General features: G+C 43.0%; 1 protein-coding gene across 8 annotated transcripts in view; it reads right to left on the bottom strand.

The window, feature by feature from the left end:
- arid1aa (AT-rich interaction domain 1Aa) overlaps positions 1-26,559 on the bottom strand; it is a 55,079-nt gene extending 28,520 nt beyond the window's left edge. For 2 of the 8 annotated variants that reach the window (XM_080754323.1, XM_080754322.1), the window contains exons 1-10: positions 25,220-26,559; positions 21,810-22,034; positions 20,470-21,120; positions 19,976-20,071; positions 14,554-14,803; positions 9,492-9,581; positions 5,999-6,169; positions 4,536-4,851; positions 2,471-2,616; positions 1,700-1,785 (exon numbers count right to left, since the gene is read on the bottom strand). In XM_080754323.1, the coding sequence (XP_080610449.1) occupies positions 1,700-1,785; positions 2,471-2,616; positions 4,536-4,851; positions 5,999-6,169; positions 9,492-9,581; positions 14,554-14,803; positions 19,976-20,071; positions 20,470-21,120; positions 21,810-22,034; positions 25,220-26,320 (3,132 nt within the window). In that variant the 5' untranslated portion in view covers positions 26,321-26,559. Of the gene's footprint in view, positions 1-1,699; positions 1,786-2,470; positions 2,617-4,535; positions 4,852-5,998; positions 6,191-9,491; positions 9,582-14,553; positions 14,855-19,975; positions 20,072-20,469; positions 21,121-21,809; positions 22,035-25,219 lie in introns of all 8 variants that reach the window. The other 6 variants (XM_080754324.1, XM_080754321.1, XM_080754320.1 and 3 more) reach the window with 3 other exon arrangements.
- Between the last annotated feature and the right edge of the window lie 1,411 nt (positions 26,560-27,970).

Below are 27,970 nucleotides of genomic sequence, written 5' to 3' on the forward strand. Positions count from 1 at the left end.
TGAGACAACTTGTTGTGATTTGACACTTTAATACAATCGAATTGAACTACGTTGTGATTTGCTATCCCAGTAACTGAAAGAGATGTTTGCTTGCTTTAGTCCTAAGAGGCATAAATAAGTCGATACAAAATCGCATTCATTCAATGACCGCAATTAAAATACACCTTACATTCAATGGCCGCTATTAAAATACACCTCACATTGATTGAGCGACCGCTGAAACCATCAAGTTGCACTACTAGGGAAAAGTGTGACCTTGAGTCTGTTGATTGATGATGTGGTGAATTAGACGGTTGACTGTGAAACCGTACGATGTACCACTGCTGGCACAGCAGCAAAACCAGCCCACAGTTAAAACCTACATAATAGGTGGTCTGTGACTCTCCAAAACCGAGATCGGCATCTGGCATGGGATAATGTAGTCCTCTTTTTAATTTCTAACAAATTAAAGGAAAAAATATTCTGATTGAGAAAATGAATCTTGATTTAACCTGATTCTATAATGCCATCAGTATGATTCAATATTTTTCAAACACTTTAGATTTTTCAAAGTTGTTTAAAAAATAGATTTTGAGAACCACTGTTCTTAAAAAAATCAAACCTCGGTTCGAAGTGGAGCTGTGAATTTGAGCAGTTCCAGATCTATGTTTTTTATTCTATGTGTTTTAGATCTAGGAATTCTATAGATCTATAAATTATGTGTTCTAGTTCTATATTTTTTAGATTGATTCTATGTGTTCTAGATCTATATTTTTACATTCTATGTCTTCTAGATCTGTGTGTGTGATGGGAGTAGACAAATACTTGCTTTATGCAAATGTAGCATATTTACTATTATTTGAAATAATAACAAATACTGTCCATAATAGGCATAACAAACATATAACTTGAGAAAATATCTGCTTCTATAGGACAGATTAATAGTGGGCCATATAGTCAGCCAGACCTGCCGGATTTCAGCCGGATTCGGGCCAAACCTGTTTGCTATGTGGGTTCTCTGGCCGTTGTTGCATGCATTCGGTGGTCACTGTTGTGTTGGTGCGGGGGTCTGGGGAGCACTGTATAAAGGACGTAGGCTACTATGTGCTCGTGTACAAGGTGGAGCGCTCCTGTTCTTGGGAGTGTGTTTGTCTGGGGCTCGCGCTGTTTACGTGCAGATGTGCCGTTTCAACGCTTCGGCATTTGCTGCGCGCGACGCCGTCAGCGGTAATATTGTAGTTGTGATTGTGGTTGTCTGCTGCTCCTTTCAGTCGGAGGCAGCCCGACTGTCGGGAGGGTAATTAAATGCCCCGATGATCGTGTAGTGTACGTCCGCCTTTACTAGTCAATTTCGGCCGGGATGCGACTCATTGTGAGCTTGTAGATTTGCTAATTGCTACGTTTTCTGTGTGTTCGTTCGAGCCGTGTGTGTGTGTGTGTGTGTGTGTGTGTGTGTGTGTATGCGTGCGTGTGCGTGTGTCACGCATGTGCAGAGCACGTGTGTGTTTGTGTGTGTGTGTGTGTGTGGGTTAAAATCGCGCATGGGCAGATCCTCTTCAAACTTGACTGGACAGACTCGTACTAGTGAGGACAGACACACATTACTGCCTATAGCGGAGCTCTGTTTCACACAGCTCCAAAAAAAAGAAAAAGAAAAACAGGGAACCCCGTTTCCGTGGATAACACAGTTGTTTTCAAGTATCAGAGAGTCGACACCAACCTTGGATTTGGTCTCCGGTTTGGGCGTTCCGGGCCCGTCCACCTTGTTGTTCATCTTGTTGTTCATCTCTGGACTGGGGGCCATACCTAAAAAAACACAGACCAACATTAGTAATAACATTCACTGCTCCAATGCCGGTCGTTTTGCACTCCAACCAGCAGAAAAAACTGCCTGCTGTTGCTTCAATGCTCAACTTTCTTTCTTTCAAAGTCTCGTAGTATGTGAAAATATTCCTTGTTTAGTCATGATCGTCTATGTGAAAGATAGAGCCGTTTGACTGCACCATGCGATCGTCCCCTCTTCCCATACACACACCAGTGTGTTTCTGTTTAAAAAAAATAAAAAATAAAACTCTTCCTGTTACCCAAAACGTGTTTACACGAATGTATTAACATTGCAACATGGCAGAAATGTATAGTTTTTCTTCATGCAATATCTCGTGTTATTGTTACATGTTGGAATATTCATTAATATATCGTCGCTGTCGGGCAGAAACCTTGTATCTCCCAAGTTTCAAATTTGTACGTTTTTTCGCAATAAAGCCCTGCTTCATCAGACAAGGCCGTCGCACAAAAGTAGTGAAAACAGCTGTTCTACACGCACACAACGCCGTTGTGTGCTTGTAGATCGGCTGTTTTCACTACTTTGAATCATTTTTTAAATGAAAAATGCAAAACGAACGGTTTTGGACATACAAGGTTTCCACCCGACAACGACGATATACTGTCCGGTCCAAAATATACAAACAACATATATGAGTACATAACCCACCAGAGGAGTTGTTGGACATGTTGGGCCCCATGGCGAACGGAGGCCCACCCTGCGCATTCATCATGCCAGGCATGTTGTTCATGGGTGGGCCGTAGGGCGGGCCGGAGCCCATCATGCCTGGAGACATGTTGGGGTACCCAGGCATCCTGAGGATGAGAGGAGGTAGGGTTATGAGGAGTCACTCAAAACGTACTTACAACAGCAGTTCATTTATTTATTCATCCATTTAGGCCTAGAATAATTGAATGCTTTAACCAGTGAAAAATAGCAGATATACAAGCTCACAGCGCGGCACCTGCAAGCTTGTAGATCTGCTATTTTTGAAAAAGTCGTGAAAATGTGTGCAAATCTTTGAATATTATGTATTTTCAAAGCGAACGTTTGTAACTCAAATTTTGCTTCTGGGTGGTCCCTGGAACTAGATATTTTGAGATGGGGTGTCCGTGGCCAAATAAATATCATTTTGGGGGTTCTTCACATGAAAAGGTTTGAGAACCACTGACATGGTAGTCTCTCAAGAACAGACTAACTGAGCTCCAGTTAAGTGAAAAGGACCTTTTCTTTGACGATGGCTGGCCAGATTGCTGACATAGAAATATAGGTTTTTCAAAAATTCAAAACTCATAGAATCGGGATAAAATTCAAATTTTCACGATTTTTCAAAAATAGCAGATCTACAAGCTCGCAGCGCGGCACTCGGTGCCGCGCTGTGAGCTTGTATATCTGCTATTTTTTCAATAGTTAAAGCATAAAATAATGATACACAAAATGTGTACCCGTTCTAAATGGGTTAATCCACTTGAGAAAAGATGGAGAGCACTGGAACAAGGAATGGCATTAGCTGCGAAGAAGTGAACATGTCTGGAACGCAATGTGTTTTGGAGCAGTGCTCCTGGAAGGAGCCAGGCTCCAACATCCAGCTTTGTCCGGGCTCTGAGGCGTGGCCTACATCTGGCCTACATCTTGGCACAAAGCGCTCAAAGTTTGTTGTACATCCGGGGTCACATTGGCCAAGCTTTGCCGGACGATTAATGAAATCAACACATAAATAGCACCTCTCAGTTCACACTAGTTTGCTTTCTATAGATGTGGAAAAGTGATGGTATGGAAACCACATTGCACGAACACTCCCATTGTAAAAAGGCTTAGGTTTCACAAACAAACAGTCGAGAGGAAGAATCCAGCACACAACTATGTACTTCAAATGTTGACGAAACGCTTCCGTCCGTTTGTGTTGTTCCCGAAGAGGCAAAAAATAACATTTGAAAGTACACTGTTGATGCTTCTTCCTCTTGACAATGTCAATGTGTGGATGGAGACCATCTCTCCGGTTCTTTTATTTGTTTTCTTTGTAGATAGTAGCCACTGAATGTCTATATGCTCATCTATCATTTGTTTAGTGTTCTCTTGCCTGTGGGGTCACTGGAAGCCCGAGAGCAACCGTGTTAACCCATTTAGGCCTGAACACATTATGACGCAATATTTTATGCTTTAAATATAAAAAAATAGCAGATATACAAGCTCACTGCGAGCTTGTAGATCTGCTATTTTTGAAAAATCGTGAAAATTTGAATTTTGACCCGATTCTATAAGTGTCTTTTGAATCCTTCTAAGATTTTTGGAAAAAACCTATGTTTCTATGTCAGCAATCTGGCCAGCCATCGTCAAAGAAAAGGTCCTTTTCACTCAACTGGAGCTCAGTTAGTCTGTTCTTGAGAGACTACTATGTCAGTGGTGGTCAAACCTTTTCATGAGAAGGACCCCCAAAATGATATTTATTTGGCCACGGACCCCCATTTCAAAATATCTAGTTCCAGGGACCACCCAGAAGCAAAATTTGAGTTACAAACGTTCGCTTTGAAAATACATATATTCAAAGATTTGCACACATTTTCACGACTTTTTCAAAAATAGCAGATCTACAAGCTCGCAGCGCGGCACTCGGTGCCGCGCTGTGAGCTTGTATATCTGCTATTTTTCACTGGTTAAAGCATTCAATAATTCTAGGCCTAAATGGGTTAAAGGTTTGTTGACATGGAGGTGACGTAACCTTGGCAGACCTTACCTGTTGTGCATGGAGTTGGTCGCGGCGTGCTGCATGGCCGCCGCCGCGTCCTGGGCCTTCCTGTTCATGCCCGGAGGCGGGCACATCCCCGAGCCCACCTGAGGTGGCATGTTCATGTTGGGGCCCATGTTGGGGCCCATGTTGGGCCCGTAGGGGCGCGCGCCCATCTGGCCCGGCGGCATCCGTCCGGGGGGCATGCCCGCGTACGGCGGCCCGCCGCCCTGACCGGCCATGGGGTTCATGGGGCCCATGCCGGGCCCCGCGTAGCTGGCGTTGGGCATGTTGCCATAGCCAGGCTGCCGGGGGACGGGGTAACCTGAGGATGACAAGGATGGCAATTATTTATTCATTCAAACACCGATTTCTAAAATGTTTGTCGTGATTCCCGTCAAGACCACAAATTGAATTACATCTCCAAGATCGTTAATTCCTAACTCAGTGGTTCTCAAAGTGGGGCCCGTGGGGGCACAAAGGGGTCCTTGAGGCGGTACCAGGAGGTCCCCAGCTAAAGTATTGATAGTTAGGAACCTAAGGGATCTTTACAGGTCCTTAACTCTTGACAGTCGTACAAGTGGTTTCCGTTGTAAAACTGAGTTACGGGGGGGGGTCCATGGAATTAAAACCTTGGAGAGAGGAACTGGTCTCTCGGCTGAGTTTTTCCATTGTTAAGGGGAGCTGTGGGAGGCTGAACTTTCTTCCCTCCAGTGGGAACTAGCGGTGCGAGCTGTGTGCACCCTGAGCACACAGAGCCTCCGTCACACAACACAGCGCCAGCTCTACTGACAGGAGGCTCTGCTACGTCAGCTGACTCTCCGCTCCAACCCGGCTATAAATAGAGCGGGCTCTGGAGTCAGAGGGAGGGCCGGGGCGATAGCATGGAATTCCTGCGAGGCAAAGGAACGCATACCATGGGCCACAGGAAGTGAGCAGGGGGGGGCAAACTTTGCAACAACAGACTGTTGATGTTTACACGCGCATGGGAAGGATTTATGAATTGAGCGACACGCACACACACGCACACAAAACAAAGAAACAGAAATAGAGCAAACAAATGTTGGGGTCTTTCAGAATTCCATCTGTAGCCTTTTGAAATATCGAGTGGCAACGTACTGTAACCACATAAACCCTCTAAACTTGTCAACTGGCTAATTCCCCCCCACCCCAGAATATGGATGCTGCGACGCGTTATGAGCTTGTAGATCAGCTATTTTCGGCATGCAACCACGTGTAAAATGACGACACCATCAATATTTGGTTGACTAAAATCATAATATTTAGTCGACTAATACTAGCCAAAAACTAAAGGCTTTTCAGATGAGTAAAATATGACTAAAACTAAATATTTTTTCAAAAGGTTATGACAAAACGAAATCAAAATTAGTTGTCAAACTTAACACCGGGTTCAAGTGGTCAATAAAGCAGTTGTGTTTTTGTCCCCCCGCCCCCAGTGCCCACTGACTCACCTTGGGGGACGTACTGTCCCCCCTGGGGGCCGTAGCCCCCCATGGAGTTGTTCTGCTGGAAGGGTCCCATCCCAGGGTGCATCTGTCCCCCTGAGGACTGGCGTGGCGACAGGGCCGAGGCCGACTGGGGGGAGCCGTAGGGGGGCATCTGGGGGTTTCTCTGCATGAACCCTGGAGAACATACGGTTAGATCTGATGAGAAACGACAATGCAAAGCCACAGGGACAGGGTTCAGTCTCCATCTGTTAACGTTACAAAGCCAGAACAATAGCAATCTGTGAGTTATAGAGAAGGGGAAAAAAAATCCATATGATTATCAACGTTTTAACCCTGCAAGGCCCAGCGTTGCTTTTTGGCAACATTTTTAAAAAAATGTTATAGTTTTCCTGTTCTTTTTTCACATTAACATCACCATTAAATCCTATTGTTTAGTATTACAATGCCATTGGCCACGATACTTGCATATAAATACCCCAGTAAATACATAAGTAAAATGCCTGTAATATTTTTTTTCGTGATCATTTGAATGTCTAGATACTGTACATGTACATGTGTTATTATTGTGAAAAATATCCCCAAAATGCAAATTAGAGCATGATTTATGGCTATAAAACCTTACTAAAACATTATTAATTTTTCAACATTACATTTTCCTGTGATTAGGACTCCTACAACACCATCTGATTTTTTTTATTTATTTTTTGACCAGTAGAAATTAATTTGGGTCTTGCAGGGTTAAGGAAGATAGCTGGAGTTCAACCTGATATTATTCTTATTCGGTAAAGAGAATACACTTGTGGAATGCCCTATGCTATCCAACAAAAAATGGATCTCAAATTGTTTAATAAAAAGGTTAAATCCTGGTTGAAATGAGACCAAAGCTGCAAACACTAATATGTTATGCATGTTTTAAAACGTTAACAACACTGCTATAATGACTGAATCGAATGTTATCGATTTTGTACTCGTTTAGATTAGAGCTTCATGCACATGCTTTTGTCAATTGGATTATTTTTTTTAACAAGGTAAATATTTGTATAGAAAGGCTTAACCAGGGACTGGGGTCGCAAATTAATTGCAACGGTTTCATGTTTCTAGAACTTGATACAGTCAGTTTGTTTGTAGTGTCCCTGTCAAATAAACATATAAATAAAGGATAAATAGTATGACATCAAAGTATGAGTCCCTGAGTAACTTAGAAAGGAAATAGCCATTTCTAGTGACGCAACGCAACCGCTATACAGTCAACACCACCTCATGTCATCCGGACGACGGTACACAGACTACTGAGGATGCAACTCAAGCTCAGGCTCAGAGATCATTTGTCCCCACCATAGACTGTAAGAAAATATGGACGATGGGAACCGTCACGTGACCCATTGGTTTCTATCAGAGCGAAAATGAAGCTTGATGGCTAATAAAGAATGTATCCGTTAGGCCTGTCACGATATGACATTTTATATGACGATTAATTGTCACTCAAATAATTGCGATTAATGATTTAATTGTGTTTTTGTCGTTGATAATTACATTTCTGTTCGGCTTTAGGCTTTGAAGTTGCACATGGTAGATATGACACATAACCTAAATATACAAAGAAATTACTGACATATTTGACAACTTTCTACTTAAAAAAATAACATTGATAGTGGAAATAGCCGATCGCGACGCGTTGTGAGCTTGTAGATCTGCTATTTCCACTATTTCTGAAAATGTTTGTAAATGTATGTACATTTCTCAACATTCACGATTATGACGATTATGACAAAATATTTGCGATTATGTCAAATATTTGCGATTATGTCAAATAATTGCGATTAGACGATTATGTAATAATTGTCACAGCCCTAGTATCCGTCTCTAACAGTACAACAACAGACCAGAAGGATGCGGTTCAATCTCTAACATCATGATGCAAACGTCAAACAGCATTCTTAAAAGCAGAGTATACAGTGCACTGCACTCTCCTCTTGTAGTTCTTTCACATTTACTGTACGTTTGATCCCAGGCCCATTAGTGGAGAGCCTTGAACATTATGCCATCAACGGAAATACCTCTCATCTCCAGGAGACAGACTGACTGAAAGACTGAGGAAATACTGCTAGCATACTCGTGGATTAAAGCTAAAGTCCTAACATGCGATTAAACAGTATGAAAGGAGCCCCCCCCCACACTAGCACGATTCCTAAACAACACAATACCAGTATGTAAAATCATGTATCATCATGTAATGTAATGTATCATGTTTTAGTAATATTCCTGTTCTACATACTGCTAACCAGGTGAAGAAATCACAGATTGAGGCTTTAACGTTTTCTTTAATAATTATGAAATATCCGAGACTATAAAAGATTTTAAGGAAGGTTTTTCTGATCACGACCACTTCAAATGCTCCAATCTTAAAATATTGAGAGCTTGTAGTTCAGGCCATTTTCATTGCACAGCATGCTTCCATAAAACAATGGTTCCCAACGTGGATTCCAGGGACTTTGTGGGTTCCTTTATGGGGGTCTAAATTGACCCATACAAGTCTGTAACTCTGACAGTGTACAAATGGAACCAAATGGACCCTAATAGGTCCATGTGTACACTGCATTAAGACCTGGAACCACTTTAACTATTATTTTATGCTTTAACTAACAAACAAATAGCAGATATACAAGCTCACAGCGCGGCACCGAGAGCTGTGCTGCAAGCTTGTAGATGCGCTATTTGTTTTTGTGTGTAAATCTTTGAATACCGGTATATCTTTTTAAAAGTGAACATTTGTAACTCAAATATTTGCTTCTGGGGACAACATATTTTGAGATGGGGGTCATGTAATCTTGGGGGGGTCATAGACATGAAAAGGATTGAGAACCACTGATTTAGAAGACATTTATATATAAAATATTAAAAGACTTGCACGCGTTTTCAAGATTCTTTCAAAAATAGCAGATCTACAAGCTTGCAGCGCGGCAATCTATATCTGCTATTTTGAAATGTAAAAGTTTGAGAACCACTGCCATAGAACAGTGGTTCTCAACCTGTGGGTCGGGACCCCCAGAGGGGTCCCCGAATTATTTTGGGGGTCCCCAGATGTTTAGCTAAATGATAACACAACAGTAAACAGACCAACACACAGTATAAGTGCAGGGTATCTGCACATTTCTAAAGTGACAATTTAAGGATTTTAAAGAGCTTTTTAGTACCTCTGGTCAAACATTGGTAAAATTGTCAAAAATTAGAGGCAGAAATTAAAAATAGACTATCTACAATCTCACTTGTGAGCATGTAGATCGGCTATTTTCACAATGGTGTAGATCGAGTCAAACTAAATGCAATGCCAACTCCTACAATTCCAAATGCTTGTGCAGGGTGGGGGGTCCCCTGTTAAAATATGATTATTTTGGGGGTTGCGGCCTGAAAAGGTTGAGAACCACTGCCATAGAAAACGTGCTGGCATCTATGGAATCCTAATGAGTCAGTGTCCTCCATGCATGCTGTACTGTACCTCTGTCCTGTGCCATGGGGGACTGGCTCATGGCAGGGTGGAGGGACCCGTCCGACTGGACGCTCGACGGCCTGGGGGGGATCTGGGTCCCTGCAAGCACAGAGGAACCACGTGAATGCCTTAGAGCTGCCGAGCAGGGATGGGACGATACGCCATATTATCGTTTATCGTGATAAAAAACACTCACGATAATCGTATCGTGGAGATTTAATTTATCGTGATATCGTCCTCCGTCATGCACTGGGATCAATTCACCTTTATTTGCCGAGCTGTATATCCGGTAGCACTTAAATGACAAGTTTGTTTTTTTACAACAAGGGTTCATATTTTAGATTTTAATTTGAGAAAAGAAAAAGTGAGTGTTAAAATGTTTTCATTTGCTTTGTTCTATTGTTTTATCGCGTTTACCGTGCTAAATTGTGGGGCCAGCGTACGCATGGGGGCATGCGTAGAAGTGGCTAAATATGTCTTTTTAGACACAATAAGCCAGCAGTTTCTTTATCGCTATTTACAGTAACACTTCTAGCCCCCATAAGTCACATGATCGAACCATGAAAGGTTGCGTTGTATCTTGGCAATGGGCTTATTCTGTGTAAAATGACATATTTAGCCACTTGTATGCATGCCCCCAACCACTGAAATAAGAATCTCTAAAACAATAGAAAGAAGTAAATGAAATAATTTTAACACTCATCTTTTATATTCTTTAATTACAATCTAAAATATGAACCCTTGTTGTAAAAAACTAAAGTTGTCCTTTAAATCCTCTATAAGTAAAAGGTACTTATATTATACATACTTGATACAGTCTTTTTTTCACTCTATCAAATGTCTTTGCCAAAAGAAATAGCAGATCTACAAGCTCACAACGCGTCGCAACGCTTGTAGATCTGCTATTTTTTTTGCATAATTATGTTCCGCCCGAGGATAATGGATTTTGATTATCGCGATAATATCGTAAATCGCGATTTCTTTTGACACAATAATCGTGATATGAAATGTTCATATCGTCCCATCCCTACTGCTGAGTATTGTAGAGTGGTAGTTCTCAAAAGCCCCTTTTCAACTGCAGCTTTAGCGCCACACTACACTACACCGCACCACACGCAAAAATCTACATTTTCCATTACACAAAAGTACCCCTATCGGTAAGAAACAAATTGACCCTTTTAACTGTGCTTATAACACAATATAAATTTGTTATAACTATTACGACTATCGTAACTAATCAGTTTACAGTTGAGGCATTTAGCAGATGCTTTTTAATCCAAAGCGACTTACAATAAGCAGGTAATACACATCACTATAATAAGCATAAGAGAATATGTCAGTACATTAACAACAATATAACAATATAACAAAAGCATAGGAATATCAATCTAGAAAAACAATAACATAGGTAGACCACGCACCTAATTAGTAAATAAAATTTCTATAACCTAAAATAAATGCTATCTAGCTTCATGGTCAGGGAGTTAATACACTATAATGGATTATAATTGTGATTATAATACACTATAAAGTATTAATGTATTACTATGATAACTATAATACACTATAATAGATTATAATAGTGGTTATAACACAATATAATCTATTATCATGTATTACAACTATATCCTGGTGGTCTAAATGAAAAGTCAGTGAGTGATCAGTCATTATGAAGTGTTTGGCCTAGCTCAGACCTACTCTGGATTGGTTACTTTTTAGTACCACTTTCACACCACTCTACCCAGGTCCTGGTAGTGGACAACCTGGCACAAGTGGGCAGTGTCACCGAGGGGGTTCCCAGCTAAACTAGCTAATATAGCATCAAAATCTGTTTTTCCACTTTAACTCCTATATTACTGTAAATCAGATGCTTGGAAAATAGACGATCTAGGCATCGTGAGCTTGTAGATGTCTAAATATCTTTGTGAAAGATTTTGGGAAGCGTGTGGAACATTTTGACAACACAAATCTTGTATGATGGTCCTCCTTGGCAAAATCTATTTTCAGATGGGGGTCTGTGCACATCAAAAAAAACTGAACTCCATTCACTGCCATGTTACATTGTGCAGCTTGTGTGGCTCCAGTGTAAAAATGCTAACTAAATTAGCTCATAGCTTTGTTCAGTGACACCGTGGCGCAGCAGGCGTGTGGATGTGTGCACGATTAAGTTCAAGGGCCCCAAGTTTGATCGAGGCAACAGACAGAACTCTTTTATTGCTCCGGAACCTCAATCAACACTGCTTTTATTTAACTCTGAGTGACTGTGCACAAATGGATGCTGACTTCCAATAGCACACTCAAAGAGTTACACACACACACACATTCATCAAATATTCGAATATCAAAGTCACTATTAGACGTTGTTCACCGAAGTCGAATATTCGCTAGAGATGTTACCGATCAATCGGCAATGGATCGGATCGGGCCGATCAAAGCGTGATCGGCGATAATCTGTGGTTTAGATCAAAAGGCAAATTCACCGATCCGATCCGATCGGTGCATCCGATCAACCAGCCGTTCAGTATGCCCACTTGAGGCTATTTTGGGGTATTGATTTCCACAGTGCTGAAGGAATAATTAGTTACTGCTATGATAATAAATACATAGTAATTAGGGATGGTCCGATCAGGTTTTTTGGAACCGATCACCGAGCACCGATCACAAAAGTTTGATCACCCGATCCCGATCAATCACCGATCCGATCAAGTTATTATTTATATTTTCTAAATGTTAATGTTTTAACTTTATTTCATTCATTCACTCATGAATTCATTTATATATTTGCCTTATAGTTATTTACCAGCATTACTATGTATTTATTATCATAGCAGTAACTAATTATTCCTTCAGCACTGTGGAAATCAATACCCCAAAATGGCCTCAAGTGGGCATACTGAACGGCTGGTTGATCAGATGCACCGATCCGATCGGATCGGTGCATTTACCTTTTGATCTAAACCACCGATTATCGCCGATCATGCTTTGATCGGCCCGATCCGATCCATTGCCGATTGATCGGTAACATCTCTAATAGTAATGCTGGTAAATAACTATAAGGCAAATATATAAATGAATTCATGAGTGAATTAATTAATTAAAGTTAAAACATTAACATTTAGAAAATATAAATAATATATAAATAATAACTTGATCGGATCGGTGATTGATCGGTATCGGGTGATCAAACTTTTGTGATCGGTGCTCGGTGATCGGTTCCAAAAAACCTGATCGGACCATCCCTAATATTCGCTTATTTTTATTTTTTTATTGTTTTCTCTTTCAAAAATATATAGTTTATAAAGCTTGGCTAGATAGGAAGTCATAAGAATGAGTTGTCAATGACCCTGGTGGATGAATTTGTTAATGCTCTATGCCAGGGGTTCTCAAACCTTTTTAGGCCCCAAAATGAACATATTTGAACTGGGGACCCCCACCCTGACAAGCACTTGGAATTGTAGGCATTACATTTAATGTGAATCTGTTCCGCAGATAAATATTGTGAAAATAGCCGATCTATATGCTCACAAAGCCTCACGTTGTGAGCATGTTCGCCTCTTGCTTACTTAATATTTGATAGTTTGGCCAGTCCTGTCGAATATTCGACTATTAGAATACTTTGAGGTCGAATAAATCGAATACTAAAAATCACTATTCGTGTTACGTATGCACACACACACACACACACACACACACACGCACGCACGCACACACGTGTATTCGGAGCCCTGGGAACCGGACATTGAGAAACAGTGGTGTAGTACATGATTTGGAGAAGAAAAAATTAGCTGAGTAAAATTCCAATGCCAGCAAATATGCATCAAAGAAACAGAAACTGTTGCATAATACTGCACCGATCATCACACCCAGTTCCTCAAACGCATCATCATTCTCAACAGAAGTTTGCACTCATAGCAGAAGCTAGTATACTAGCCAGTGGTGGATAGTAACTAATGTGCATGCACTCAAGTAAAACAGTGCATGGATTAAATAAAGCTAAATAAAATCTCACGACTGAAGCAGCCTTCATTAGTGTCGTTTCCTAAACAATTAACATAATGGTAATGTCAAATTATGGTGTTTTAGTCATATTGTTCCTGCTGCTCTACATACTGCCAATCAGGCTTTAACCTCTGCTTTTATGAAATATCCGAGAACATTAGGGTTTTATGGAAGATGCTGCTATACACAGTTTGCTAGTTTGACCACTTCAAATGCTCTTATCTTCAGATAATAGAGGGTATGCATAAAGTGAGTGTCAAAGTGAGTTTAACGTTGTTTAAGTAATTGTAATCAGATAGGACTTTTCTGTTTGAATCTATGGGTTGTCAAGGCCAGAAAGTAGTTTTTGGCACTCAGTAGGCGTTCCCGCATGACTTCCGGGTATGATGATAATGTCACGCTCATACCCTCTATAACCGAAAATAGCCTATCTATATACATTAAGCTCTCAATGCACCGCAGACGCATTGAGAGCTTGAAGATCGGCTACTTCCGCTGTCGTGGAAGTAGCCAGTCGTGGCGACCGAGAACTTTAATCCATGGGAGTGTATAAGTGGAGTTTTAGCTCACAACTGATAAGGCTCAGTACTTTATTAGGAATGTATGCTTAGTTTCAACACAGAGGAATTTGACTTGCTGGGTTTGTTGTTCACAAACAATCTTTTTAGCCAAATAAACCCGAGGAAGCTCAGCTCAGCTCAACTGAATTGGTGTCCTGGAGTACGGAAGTAGTACAGAATCAAGTTATTTATCACTTTGGGATAAAATGGGGGAAACGACAGCAAGGCTGTGACGAACAGTAACCAAGTTAAGACAACCGTAAAATAAATAATTTGATAAAATCTCATTTTGTCTCTTTATAGTAAAGCTCTATAGCATTCCGGGTGTCCTTCACCCCAAATTTCTGCAGTATTTATAGCAAAAGCCAAAGGAAATTACAAGGATGACTTAAATCCTCCATAATTATACTCTCATGTGAAAATAAAACAAATATACATATTTTTAAAAGCAGATATCCAAAAATTCTAACAATTGGCCCAGAAGACTGAGACAGACAGACAGACAGACATACCTGGCATGTTTGCGGGCGACAGGGGTCCCGCGCGGGGAGTGCTGGAGCTGGCCGGCGACCCGGCCGGCGAGGGCGAGGGCCCCCCGCGGAGGCCCGGCAGGTGGGGCGAGGTGTGGGGCGAGAAGGGCGACTGAGCCGGGTTGCTCTGCTCGCCCTGGCTGCTGGACACGCCCGAGGTGCTCACCACCCCGGGGCTCAGGGCGCTGCTCTCCGCGCCCGTGGGCAGGTCGTCGATGGAGCCCGAGAGATCCTGAAAACCCAGAACGGGAGAACGAGAGAGAGGCCGGGTCAGCGCCGGTGGCTGAGAAACAAACAACAGACGGGTGTTGGATGAAGATGCAGTAGCAGTTGGGGGACAGGTTAAAGCAACAAGACAGTGTTCATTCTGACAGCACTAGGGCTGTCACAATTATTACATAATCGTCTAATCGTGATTACCCGTATTTTCCGGACTATAAGGCGCACTTAAAAGCCTTTAATTTTCTCAAAAAACTACAGTGCGCCTTATAGTGAGTCCAGTGCGCCTTATATATGGATCATTCATTGACATTGACATTCCCTTTAGCACAGCTCCATCTGTTGGATGCATAACACAATGGTAGCGTCTATTATGTGCGCCTAATAGTCCGGTGCGCCTTATATACGAAAACAGTTCGAAAATAGACCATTCATTGACAGTGCGCCTTATAGTCCGGTGCGCCTTATAGTCCAGAAAATACTGTATTTGACATAATCGGGATTATTTTTCATAATCATCATAATAGTTTCCAGTCGAAAATAGTGGAAATAGCAGATCTACAAGCTCACAACGCGTCGCGATGCGACGCGCTGTGAGCTTGTAGATCGGCTATTTCCACTATCAATGTTCTTTTTTTAAGTATAAAGTTGTCAAATATGTCAGTCATTTCTTTATATATTAGGTTATGTGTCATATCTACCATGTGCAACTTCAAAGCCTAAAAGCCAAACAGAAATGTAATTCTCAACGACAAAAACACAATTAAATCGTTAATCGCAATTATTTGAGAGAGAATTAATCGTCATGTAAAATGTCATAATCGTGACAGCCCTAGACAGCACACTCCTGATTCAGACCTAGTCGTAGTCTTTGGAATAACTAGGGGTGGGCGATATGGAAAAACACAATATCACAATATTTTCCCAAGCTGTATCGCGATACACGATCTTATCACGATTATTTTTCATGTTGGTTTTCATGGTTATTTTTCAAGTTACTTAACAGTACAACCACCTACAGTACAAGGTAACAAAAACTAAAAAAAAAAGGAGTAAAGGACCATTTAGACAGTGGTCCTCAATGTGGGTTCCATGGACTCTATGGGTTACTTTTGGGAGGTCTATATTGATCCTTACAAGTATGTAACTCTGACAGTATACAAATGGACCCTTCCGGGTCCATTTCGTTTCATTTGCAAGCAGGAGACCTTGACATTTTAACCCATTTAGAACGGGTACACATTTTGTGTATCATTATTTTATGCTTTAACTATTGAAAAATAGCAGATCTACGAGCTCGCAGCGCGGCGCTGCGAGCTCGTAGATCTGCTATTTTTGAAAAGTCGTGAACATTAGAATTTTGAACCCGATTCTATAAGTGTCTTTTGAATCCTTCTAATTCTAGGCCTAAATGGGTTAAAGATTGAGAACTACTGATTTAGACCAAAATGCAGGTTTAAATTAGTTCTGCAATGAAATCTCTGTATTAACAATTCAACAGGATTTTTTATAAGGCTCCCTCATTGTATCACAATGTATAAGATATCTCTGAAAAGGTGTATCGTGGAGACATTGTATCGTCTCAACGATATTTATCACCATATCGCCCAACCCTATGAATAACACACCATTTAGTTTTAGTCATCTGAAATCGTCTTAGTCTTGTCTTTGTCGACTAGATATCGATATCTTAGTCTTTTAGTCTCGGTCAACAAAATTAAACACTGGCAAGAAAGTACATTTCGTTGTCGTCTGTAGTGGTGTCAAAAATAATCGAGTCAGCAATTCATTGCAATTCAATTCAATGCAGCAACTTGACATAATCGATAATCGAAGCCTAAATATGATTATATATATAATTATAATATAATCATAATGTTGTATGTATAAGTTTACATGTAATATAATTCTAAATACAATATGTTGTTCAGTATATCTGACTGCTTGTATAAACAGATGAAGAATTTGCCATGTTGTGCACCAATATAGAAAAGTGTGATGCATTGCGATGCATCGTAGAATCGAATCGAAACCTGGTGAATCGTACTCGAATCGAATGGTGAGGGTAGTGCCAATGCACACCTCTAGTTGTCGGGAAGAAACGTCCCATCTCCATACTTTTTATGCTTTTTTCCCCGTAATTTAACGCCCTATTTCATCATACGGTATACACTACAGCAAGCTTGAGACGCGGCACGAAGCTACAAGCGGCTTGTAGATCTGCTACTTTTGATGCTTTTGAACTTAATCCTGAAAGTAACAAGTCCTGGACGTATGAGGTTTCAACCCGACAGATGATTTATATGAGTAATTAGGGCTGTCATAATTATTACATAATCGTCTAATCGCAATTATTTGACATAATCGTGATTATTTTTCATCATCGTCATAATCGTTTCCATGTTGAAAAAATGTCATATATATTTTTGAAAGTAAAAAATTGTGGAAATAGCAGATCTACAAGCTCACAAAATGTCACATCGCGACGCGTTGTGAGCTTGTAGCTCAGCTATTTCCACTATCAATGTTCTTTTTAAATATAAAGTTGTCAAATATCAGTAATTTCTTTGGATATTTTAGGTTATGTGTCGTATCTACCATGTGCAACTTCAAAGCCTAAAAGCCAAACAGTAATGTAATTGTCAACGACAAAAACACAATTAAATCATTAATCGCAATTATTTGAGTGACAATTAATCATCATGTAAAATTTCATAATCGTGACAGCCCTATGAGTAATTGTACTTGTGTACTTTATTAGAGTATTTATGTTTTTGGATACGTTTCAAACATAAATATTTCACTTTTGACTCCACCACAATTCTAAGGAGAAAAAAGCAAAAATGAATTAACCACCATATTTCAAATATAGTGGGAAGAAAAGAAAAGCAATAAGCTACTTTCACAATTATCATTAATTATTATTCTGGAAAATGACAAGAATGTAATACAGCAGTGCATTGACATTAAACAGAAAATGTGCTTTGTTATTTGAACTTCTGAATACTTAATTTTGAAAAGCTCCCCTATTTACTGTTGAGCCTGACGAGAACTGTCAATGCGACCTTTTTTTTCCTGTTTCCAAAAGCTCTAAGTTTTAATCCACACCTACATAATGGTTAGCAATGGTCCAATTACATGGTTGTTGTTGTTCTTTTCTAGCATAGTTAGCATAGTAGAATTCCTTTATTGTGTAGACTCAAATCAATGGCACAGCGGCTTTTGCCCTTATTTATCTTTGAAGGGAAACACACGCACAGTACACATTAGCGCTGGGCGTTACCATGGTTACCAAGGTTTGTAGGATGATAACTGAGTCAGCGTGTAGCGGCCCTGCCATGTGACTCCTACATACATAAACACACATGCATGCATACTCAAAGCAGCACACCTTTGAACTAAACTCTAAAGGCTGTGTCCTTATTCTATCTACTCTGCTCTAGGAGCTCCTCCATCCTCACTCCAACACAGGGCTGTCACCATTATGCCATTTTACATGACGATTAATTGTCACTCAAATAATTGTGATTAACGATTTAATTGTGTTTTTGTTGTTAACAATTACATTTCCGTTTGGCTTGTAGGCTTTGAAGTTGCACATGGCAGACATGACACATAACCTAAATATACAAAGAAATGACTGACATATTTGACAACTTTATACTTATAAAAGAACATCGACAAGAGCCGTTCTACAAGCTCGCGTGACACGTCGCGTATTTCATCAGTTTTAGTCGGAAAAAGTGCAATCTACACGCATGTGTCACTTTACGAGTGTCAAATCAAGCCTACAAGCTTCCGTGTTTTGACACAATTATCTATCTTCGTGTAGATGTCCTTTCCTTCTCTACTCCCCTTGTAGCTGTGAGGATAAAGGAGCTATAGAACGGAACAGGATAAGGACCTAAGGAGACGAGCTGAGCTCATGCTTCCTTCTCTGAGACCGTTTCCAGCCATTCACAGTGCACCTTTCCCCAGCTTGAGTCAGGAATAACGGTCTCCTGCTAGTGTGTTTGCATTGTAGTTCATTTTATATGCTGCGGGAACGAGCTGACAGGCGAGTTCCGTATGCAGGGCTGAAGTACCCTCGAGTATAATATTGCGATGACAGTTGCAACTTTTATTACATTTCATTGTAATTAAGAAAATCTATTGAAATTCATAATTTTTTAATGCCAGATTTCGCCACTATGTCCCTGAACTTAACATGAAAACTACTAGCGTAGCCGATTACAAGGCATCGCCTACGGAAAACGAAAAAGCGAGCGGGCGGCTATTTTGCGACCGGGCAGAGCTGATTTCTTTCTTTGAGGAGACCTTATTCACACAGGTAGAGAGCTATTTCAACCAATCAGGTTGCTTCGTCGGAACTACCTGTTGAATAATTTCAATTAATTTGTCATTATCCAAACTCAAGCTTTTGGTTTCATCATGAGCACAACTGACTCTACGCTCTCAAATTCACTGAAATTCCATGGTCAGAAAAATTGAGACTAGGGGTGTTAACAGTTAAAAGAGCCAGTTGATTTAAGAGATTCAAAAGAAACGATTGATTTTCTGAAATAGTGAACACAGCAGATTCCCAACGCATCCTGGCACGTTGAGCTTGTGGATTGTCTATTTTTGTGCAACAAGGTCTAAAATGTTGATAAAATCGCTTGCTTTTTTTTCATGCATGTCAATTTGTTCATTAAAAAAAAAGGCAAAGATTGTGGATTATCAATAGGTAGGGCTGTCACGATATGACATTTTACATGACGATTAATTGTCGCTCAAATAATTGCGATTAACGATTTAATTGTGTTTTTGTCGTTGACAATTACATTTCTGTTTGGCTTTTAGGCTTTGAAGTTGCACACGGTAGATATGACACGTAAACTAAATATACAAAGAAATTACTGACATATTTGCCAACTTTATACTTGAAAATGAACATTGATAGTGGAAATAGCCGATCTACAAGCTCACAACGCGTCGCATCGCGACGCGTTGTGAGCTTGTAGATCTGCTATTTCCACTAGTTTTGACTTAATAAATATATATATATAAACATTTTTCAACATGGAAACGATTATGACGATTATGAAAAATAGTCGCGATTATGTCAAATAATCGCGATTAGACGATTATGTAATAATTGTGACAGCCCTATCAATAGGTAATTGAGACATGGGGCTGAACTGACCGGAAGGCTGGAGGGGCGTCCTTGGCTGTCTTCAGAGCCCGCTTTGGGCTGGACAGAGGATGGGGCGCTGGACTGGAACGAGTCCTGTGAGCCCTCCTGAGAACAACACACACCACACGTTTATTTCACGTGCTTATTTGTGTCCACTCAGGAAAAAGACTAAACATGTGTACGTGCACGCACACTAGGAATGGGACGATAATCGATATTAAAACACTCACGATAATTGTATCGTGTAGATTTAAATTATCGTGATATCGTCCTCCGTCACGCAATGGGATCAATTGACCTTTTATTTACCGAGCTGCATATCCGGTACCACTTAAACCCTCTATAATTGGTAAAAGGTACTTATAATATACTGTACGTACGTAATTGATTGTCTTTTTCTCACTCTATCAAATGTTTTTTGCGACGCATTGTGCGCTTGTAGATCGGCTATTTTTTTGGCAGATGGTAGGTAGGCATATTGTTAGGTAGGTAGGTCAAGGTACCTGCTGTGGTGGAGGAGGGAAGCGTTGGTAAGGTGACTGCTGTGATTGTTGCTGCGGTGCGTTCTGGCCGTACGAAGCAGGCTGGCCCTGCGAGTGTTGGCTGTGACCCGCTGCCTGCTGTGGCGGCTGAGCAGACGTCTGCTGCTGCTGCGAGGGGGGCTGCTGTGGCCCCTGGGCAGACCCCGGGTAGCCGGGCTGGGCCTGTGAGCTGGCCGGAGGCTGGGAGCCTGGCTGCTGCTGCTGCTGCTGTTGCGGGGACTGGCTAGGAGGCCCCTGCTGCTGCTGCTGCTGCTGCTGTGGGTAAGCTGACTGGCCTCCAGATTGAGGTGCTGAAGCCTGGGAGTAAGGTGGCTGTTGAGACTGGGAGGGCCCTTGGGACGGGCCTGGCAGCGGCCCCTGGGACTGTGGAGGCATGTGGGGCTGCTGCTGCTGCTGATAGGGCTGCCCGCCCTGACCGTGCGAAGCTGACGACGGGGAAGGGTGGGGCTGCCCTGGGTAAGGGGACTGCCCGCCCGGCTGTCCTGGCTGTGGGGGCTGGCTGTAGGGGGTTTGCTGCTGGCTTGGGTGAGGAGCCTGGCCCGGCTGGCTGTAGTACGGCCCCTGGCTCGGAGGCCCGTACCCTCCTGGCCCCTGCTGGCCATAGGATCCCATCTGAACAGAAAATACACTGATTTATACACCAACATAACAGATTTATCAAATAGATCCAATAGCAGTCATGATCGTGGTTTACTTTATGTTACATTTAAAGGACAACAAAGGGTTCATATTTTAGATTGTAATTAGAGAAAAAGAAAAGATGAGTGTTAAAACGTTTTCATTGACTGCTTTCTATCGTTTTAGCGATTTTAATGACATTGATTTCAGTGGTTGGGGGCATGTGTGCATGTGGCTAAATATGCATTTTTAGATACAATAAGCCCATCCCCAATATGCACCGCAATCTTTCATGGCGGATATGACTTATGGGCGCTAGTAGTGTTACTGTAAATAGTAATAAAGAAATTGACGGCTTTTTGTGTCTAAAAAAATCACATTTAGGCACTTGTACACATGCTCCCATGCACTGAAATCAAAGTAATTAAAATTGCTAAAACAATAGAAAGAAAATGAAAACATTTTAACACTCTCATCTTTACTTTTCTCTACTTTTCTCTAATGACAATCTAAAATATGAACCCTTTGTTGTAAAAAAACAAAGTTGTCCTATAAGGACAGGTGTCAGGCACCAACAAGAGCAGATCTCCAAGCTCACAGCGCTTTACTTCGCTTTGATCAGCTATTTATGCCGCCTGACACCGGCGTGCAGCTACACTAAGTATAACTCTGGCTTTACCGACCTGTGGCCCGTAAGGCATGCCTCCCATGCCCGCGGGAGTCCGTCCCTGCAAACCCACAGGCACAGGGTACCTTTGAGGGCCCGGGGGGCCATAGCCCTGGCCGGGGTACCCAGGTCCCTGCTGAGGACCTGTGGGGGGTCCCTGCTGAGGCTGCTGGGAGTATGGGCTCCCTGCTCCGTACGGCTGACCCCTCATCTTGGCCATTGGATCCATGGGCCCTGGAGGCTAGAGGAAGGCGAGAACAAAAGAGAGGAAAATCAAATCAACAAACGTAAGACACGTCAAGAGAAATGGACCCGGACAAGTAATACGACTTTGATATTCAAAACCTTACAACTTCCCCACAACTTGGCCCATATAATTTACTACTACCTTCCTCAAATTCTCCGGAGCGGTGCACCTTCACTGGAGGAAAAGATCGCGAGCAAAGTCCAAGGAATTACGTTTTTTGTATTTGTTTTATTTTTTTTTACATTTCCCACGGTCATTAACCTGATTTTTTTTCTACCTTACTTTGCCATAGTTTCGGAAGTCAACAGAGCTATATATATCTACTTTCGAATGGAGGGCAGTCTGCCCAATCTTACTTGCTTTCCCTTTTTTTCCCAGAGAAGGCATTTTTGCTCTGAATGAATGACACTAGAAATGAAGGAGTAGCTCCATACCACAGTCTGACAGAAAGCAAGAGGTGTAATAAAGCTCCAATCCAAGAACTCGCCATGCTAGCTAGCATAGGCAAACTTTTATCCACTTAAACCCTCTAGACGTAGTAAACTGGACATGAGTTGCCTATCTATACACTTGGTGCGCTCTTTCCCCCCCCCCCCCCCCCCCCCCCCCCCCCCCCCCCCCCCCCCCCCCCCACCCCCCCCCCCCCCCTCTTCACCAAATCTCTTTTCCAAGATTGCCAAATAGCAGATCTACAAGATCACGGGTTGTGTAGGTCTTCCATTTTTGGCGTTAAGTGCTTGACTTATGGGAATTACCGATACCGATACAGGAATGAACAAATCATCCAATCGAGCCCAATCAGGCTGTTCATTTTATTTTGAATCTTCAGATAGCCATCACCTACAGCCCACCTATCAGAGGCCAGACAATCCATAACTATGCATTATTTACAGATCCATAATCTAATTTCAACAAACGAGCCATGTCATTTGAAAAACCTATTGGTGTACTGCTCCCAAATCTCTCAGGAGAGTCGGTTACCCCATGTGCACCTGATGATGCCCTGAGAAATGAGACGTCTTGGCTCAGCCGTGGCCTTTTGCAAACAGTGCGCAAAATGCCCAACGTGGCATTTCCCCAGATCCGAGATAATGAAATGAAATAAATAAGAAACAGCACATGGCTAATCTGCATAAGACAGAGAGGAAACTCCCTTGGCGACTGAGAGACGTGGACTGTCTTCTGATTGGCTTGGGGGGAGGAAGGTTGGGGGGGGGGGGGGGGGGGTTCTTTAGTCACATTGTGAAACTTGTGTGGCACTCAATACTCACACACACACACACACACACACACACACACACACACACACACACACACACACACACACACACACACACACACACACACACACACACACACACACACACACACACACACACACACACACACACACACACACACACACACACACACACACAACCTGTCTATACTTTTAATTGCCAACTATCAAGGACCAGAATGAGGAGAAGATGACGTGTAAATCAAAGAGATTATTTTATAGCCTCTCACTGTGTTACACATGTTGCTATTGTAGTAATCACGTATTGATCCAAAATGAGATCTTTTTGTTGTACATAACTCTGATGTACAATCTTATCCTAAACAGCAAATTGAGCCATTCGGCAATCCAACTGTTAAATAGACTACTTCAGTTTAAGTATGCCTGATGTGTTCTAATGTTTCTTCTCTGCTAACATATATGTAAATATTGTTTGCAGTGTGTCATTTCATATTATGTCTAAGTTTTTGACAAATTCTCTCTCTCTCTCTCTCTCTCATATCTGTACAAGGAACGGGACAATTGGTCTTGTTTCAAATAGATAGTAAGATACAAATATACAAAATAAAATAGATAAAAAGATAGAAGCACTCATTAGACCCATAACCTTTACTGCCTTAATGCATATAATGTGTTTGGACAGGGGGTGTGGGATGGGGGAAGATGCTGTTGAGGTGGAATATAGTAATGCATGGTGTATCTCATCCACACTGGGCTGAGTGAGGATGACTTTATGCTGCTTGTGTGTGTGTGTGTGTGTGTGTGTGTGTGTGTGTGTGTGTGTGTGTGTGTGTGTGTGTGTGTGTGTGTGTGTGTGTGTGTGTGTGTGTTCCTTCTTATCAGGCAACTGTTGCGTTACATCACATGTAATTATAAATGGCCATGAGCACCGGTTGGGGAGCCAATCAGATTCCAGCTCGCATGTCAACCCAAGACCAACTGTCTCCTGGCTTTGACAGAAGCATTTTACCTCCACAATTCAAATCCCAGAGCAAAGCAATCTGCACACTGCAGTTCACTCACACTCATCACCAGCAGCACACTGTTTACAGCCATGTGACAGGCGAGCGGCCTGGAAAGGCGACACACGCACCGAATTAAACTGCTTCTCGGTCGCTTCTATGATCATGTAAACATGTTTTTTTGTGTGTAACCATTTGGGATTCGCATACCAGACATGTATTAAGCATTCTAAAAGATTCAAGGACCCCCAAGTCTTTCTCTATGCAGGCCCAGGGGTCTGATTTGCCATGCAATGCATTCCGACCTCCCCGACTAATAGAATTAAAAAGACCCGAGATAAAAAAGGGAAAGACCACAATACAACAGCTATGTTAGCCTGCTTTTTATCGATAGATTCTAATATGTGGGATCTTCATCTCACGTCCGATTATTGCTTACAGTCACACATATAAGGGAATATGCGTTAAAACGTTGAGTGTGTGTTGTGTGCATGTAAGGCAAAGCGGGTGGTGGAAACAACAAGCCCGTTGCCCTTCCTCACACTGTATTCACCCCTCTTTCAAAGTCGGGCCTTCCCGACTCCCTCAACGTCCTTTAGTTCTATTTTAACACATAATAAACCCGCTTCGCAGGGGCACCGTCACGACGGCCGTGTCTCCCCGCAAACAACGCCAAACGGCCGTTATTTAACGGTGTGTGTGCTCGAACAGAAAAAACAAGAGAGGCAGCCATTTTAGAGTCTTTGCTTGTGAACCAACCAATAGACAGACAATGGCTGGCCTGCTACGTTGTGAAGCAAGCTATAGGAGTGTGGTGTTGTAGTGGAAAAGAGAACACGGGCAACATTAAAAGAGCCGTGTAGGTCCTTAGTGTGGGTGTTTTTAATAACGTTGTGGTGGTGGTGGGGGGTGGGTTGGGGGGGGCTTTGGGGTTTTACCTGGTTTCTACCCAGCGGCTGCCCGGCGCTTCCCGGGCTCATGGGCGGCGGGTGGTGGGTTCTTTGTTGCTGCCAGCCGCCCGGGTTGCCGCCGCCGCCGCCTCCGTACTGGCCCCCGGTGCTGCCCACCATGTCCGTTGGTCCCTTGCCGCCCCCGCCAGCCCCCTCCTGGCCGCTGTAGTCGCCGCTGGACGGGTAGCTGGGGTAGCCCCGCGTGGAGCTCGGGGAGGTGAGCAGCTTGTTGAGCGTCGGGGTCGAGGTGGGCTGCGGGTTGCCCATGTTGTACCTCTGGTTGTTGTAGGGTCCTCCGGCGGCGGCTGCGGCGGCGGCCGCCGCGGCCATCGCCGCCGCGGGACCCCCGGGTCTATTATCACCCCCACCAGCCTGCTGCTGCTGCTGCTGCCCCGGCTTGGCTTGCTGTCCTCCCCCGGCCGTGGGCGCCTGCTGCTGCTGCTGCTGCTGCGGCGGCGGCGGCTGCTGCTGCTGCTGCTGGCCGTGGCCGCCGCCGCGCGGGGAGCTCATGCCGTAGCCTCCCTGGCCGGGGTTGTAGGGAGTCCTGTTGGGGAACTGGCTGTAGTTGTTGAACTGGTGGTTGGAGAAGCCCGAGTGCTGGTGCGAGTCGTGCGAGTTGGGCTGCTGGTTGTACGGATCCATCATGTTGCTCGACGACTGCACGACTGGACCCGCAGCAGCTGCCATGCCAGGGCTTTGTCCGCCGCCATGTTGATGAAAAGGGGCCCGACCGTAGTGCTGGCTGTATCCGTACGAGGGCGGAGGGAACGCGGCGCCGTGGTGGTGCACCATCCCCGGGTGGTTGTTCCCCTCCGGTCCGATTGAATCATTCTGATTATTATTAGCCCTGGGCGGGTTCCCATTCCCGTTCTTCATCTCGGGTTCCCCTCCTCCCCCTGCATTATTTCCACCTTCGGCCCCGTCCTGCGGTTCGCCCCGGCCCGGCGATCCGCTCTCCAGACCCGCTTGCTTCTTGTCCTGCTGCTTGTCCCCCGGCGCCGGGTCCTCCTTCGCGTCTCGGTCCGGCTTTTTGAGCTCGGAAGGCGGGCTAGTGTTGAGAGTGGCGGCGCTGGCGACCTGAGCGGCCATGATAACCCCCCCCTCCTCTCCTAGCTCTCTCACTCACTCTCCTCTCGGCGGTGAGTCAGTTCACAATGCAAAAAGCTAGCATTTGGAAATATAAATAATTGTTTAGAACCATCTATCCCGGTGCCGATTCATTCCCCCGGCCGCCGCCTCACACCGGATCGAATCCGGCCGCCATTCCCGGTTCCCGATCCCCGTTAAAGCGCTTCAGAGAGACGGCTCGGTATCCATACAATGCGTAAAAAGAGCCCGACACACACACAGATTGTTGTGGGAGTTGTGTTAGTGTTAGTGCTCAGTGCTAGTGCGCCCGGGCAGGGAGGAGAGGAGCCGAGCAACACGAGGCTAGGAGACATACAGCCATTTTACTGAGCCGCACGGGGGCGCGCAACACACGGAGCGGACTACCCCAGCTCTGGAAGGAAGCAAGGAGTGGATTCTCACATCACAATGTATGATGATAGGACTTCTTCTTCAATCACACATGTCCCCCTTTTTCTTTTCTTTTTTCTTTTCTTTTAATTGTTTTTATTATCTTTTTTATTTTTTGTCTCCCCCCCCCCCCCCCACACACACACACATCAAGGAGATTGTTCCCATAACTCATTTAAACAGTCCTAAAACATATAGATGAGTAAGATGGGACTTCTTCTTTCACACATGTCCCCCTTTTCCTTTTTTCTTTTCTTTTAATTATAAAATTATTATCCCCCCCCCCCCACACACACACACACACACACTCACACATCAAGGAGACTTGTGTTGTTCCCATAACTAATTTATACTAAAACACATGAGTATGATACGACTTATTCACACATGTGTCCCCTTTTTCTTTTTCATTCCCTCCTTTTAATTAAGGATTATATATATATATATATATATATATATATACACACACACACACACACACACACACACACACACACAAACACAAACAGTGCACACTCATCACGAGGGCCAAACAACACATTCAAACATATTATGTTTAAAATCTATGAATATTACAATAATACTAGACTGGAAAGTGTGTACTGTTGACAGCCATACATACACACACAATAGTCAGTGTATTGTTGTTATATAAAATGTGATGGAAAGAGTCAGTGTCATATGTACACGTAGTCCTCTGAGCACACACACACACACACACACACACACACACACACACACACTGCAGGGTGTGGGAATAGAACCAAGGAGGATGAGCTCAAACACTTTGTGTAAGGCTACCTTCATTTGGACTTGTTTTGTGTGTTGAGTTGTTTTTTGTTGTATTTCTTTGGTTACTGTACACACACACCATTGTTCTCCCCTAAGAGAAAGAATATAGGACATGTATAAACACATACAAATAATGATTATTGTAGAGTCAAAAAAGAAAAGGCCAAAAACAATCCACTTCCAATGATTACTGTGCTCAGAGTGTGTGTGTATGTGTAAGTGCAGGCAAAGCAAGGCAGCATAGATTTTTCAGAACAGAAGGGAGCCTTGCAGCAAACGAGAGAGAGCGACTACCAATGTACATTCTCACTAATTCCCCCCGCCCTCTCCTCTCCCCTCTCCTCCACTCCCCTCCCTTCTCCTCTCCTCTCTCTGCCTACCCACCCCCTCTCCTCTCCTCTCTGTCTGGCCACAGTCTACATCCCATGG

This window comes from Nannobrachium achirus, assembly GCF_963921795.1.
Source record: "Nannobrachium achirus genome assembly, chromosome: 2".
In the NCBI taxonomy this organism is placed as follows: domain Eukaryota; kingdom Metazoa; phylum Chordata; class Actinopteri; order Myctophiformes; family Myctophidae; genus Nannobrachium; species Nannobrachium achirus.